This window comes from Eimeria mitis, genomic scaffold, assembly GCF_000499745.2.
Source record: "Eimeria mitis Houghton genomic scaffold, Emh_scaff4860, whole genome shotgun sequence".
Classification (NCBI taxonomy): Eukaryota; Apicomplexa; class Conoidasida; order Eucoccidiorida; family Eimeriidae; genus Eimeria; species Eimeria mitis.
In genome coordinates this window covers 2,258-3,118 of record NW_013573161.1, presented here as the reverse complement: position 1 = coordinate 3,118, position 861 = coordinate 2,258, and the positions used below count along the sequence as shown (strand labels likewise).

The 861-nt window shown below is 53.5% G+C and overlaps 1 protein-coding gene across 1 annotated transcript in view; it reads left to right on the top strand.

Annotated features, from left to right (window-relative positions):
• Positions 1 to 396, top strand: part of EMH_0078140 (uncharacterized protein) — a gene marked incomplete at both ends in the record, with an annotated part of 601 nt that extends 205 nt beyond the window's left edge. Inside the window, 2 exons of the mRNA XM_013499955.1 lie at positions 3 to 20; positions 148 to 396. Coding sequence (XP_013355409.1) covers positions 3 to 20; positions 148 to 396 — 267 coding nt within the window. The remainder of the gene's footprint in view (positions 1 to 2; positions 21 to 147) is intronic.
• Between the last annotated feature and the right edge of the window lie 465 nt (positions 397 to 861).

The following is an 861-nucleotide window of genomic DNA, read 5'->3' as shown; positions in this document are numbered from 1 at the left end:
CGAGGCGGGGTGGGCTTAGGGTGAGCGCGCCTCCGGTAGCGCGGCTACAAGCTGTAGAATGATGAAGTCCGACAGGGAACTTCTGTGAGATATCTGCAACAACTGGCAGCACATTGAAGGCCTTCCAACCATGCTTGCTATGCGCAGCCCAACCTCTGCCTCCATCGACGTTGTTCTAACCACGAAGGTGGCACCAACCTTCTACCTCTTTGCCGCAACGGATACTGGCGGGCCTGTTACACCTACTATGCCATCGACACTCGCCGTTTCTGTTTGAAGGCATGGATCAAAGCGCTTGAAACAACAGAGTTCCATCGGAGCGCCCACCATAGCATGTTCAAGGCCCTCCACTCGCACACAGCTGCAGACGACCACAATGACAGGCTTCTAATGTAATTGAAACTCTGCGGGCCATCTCAGCGGCGTCGCTAAACCAGGGGGTGGGAGGCAAGACCCTCCTGCTGCCCTAGTGTGCACGTCAATGGAGCTATGCTCATTCAAGCACTACTATTCATGTCTTCAAAGAGAAACAGCGAGTGTCGAAGGCCCGAACGGGCCATTACTTAGCCGGAGTGTCCGGTCGTCTACTTGCTAAACACCTGCACACTCTCTTACGGATATCCCGTTAACGTCGCAGTAGGTTGATCACCAGGTAGATGTTGTGGCAAAACCTTCGTTTCTGCGGAAAGGCTCAGCCGGCATGCCTGCCCCTCTGTACTCTTCAGTTCCGGTTGTGATAGTGGTCCAATTTTCCATTAAGCACTTCCTCAAGCACCGTAGGCTTTCGAAGAGTATTGCTGCAGGCAGCTGACAAATGTCAGCACGTGACCTTTGCTACGAAGTTCTTTCGCGGCACAAAGC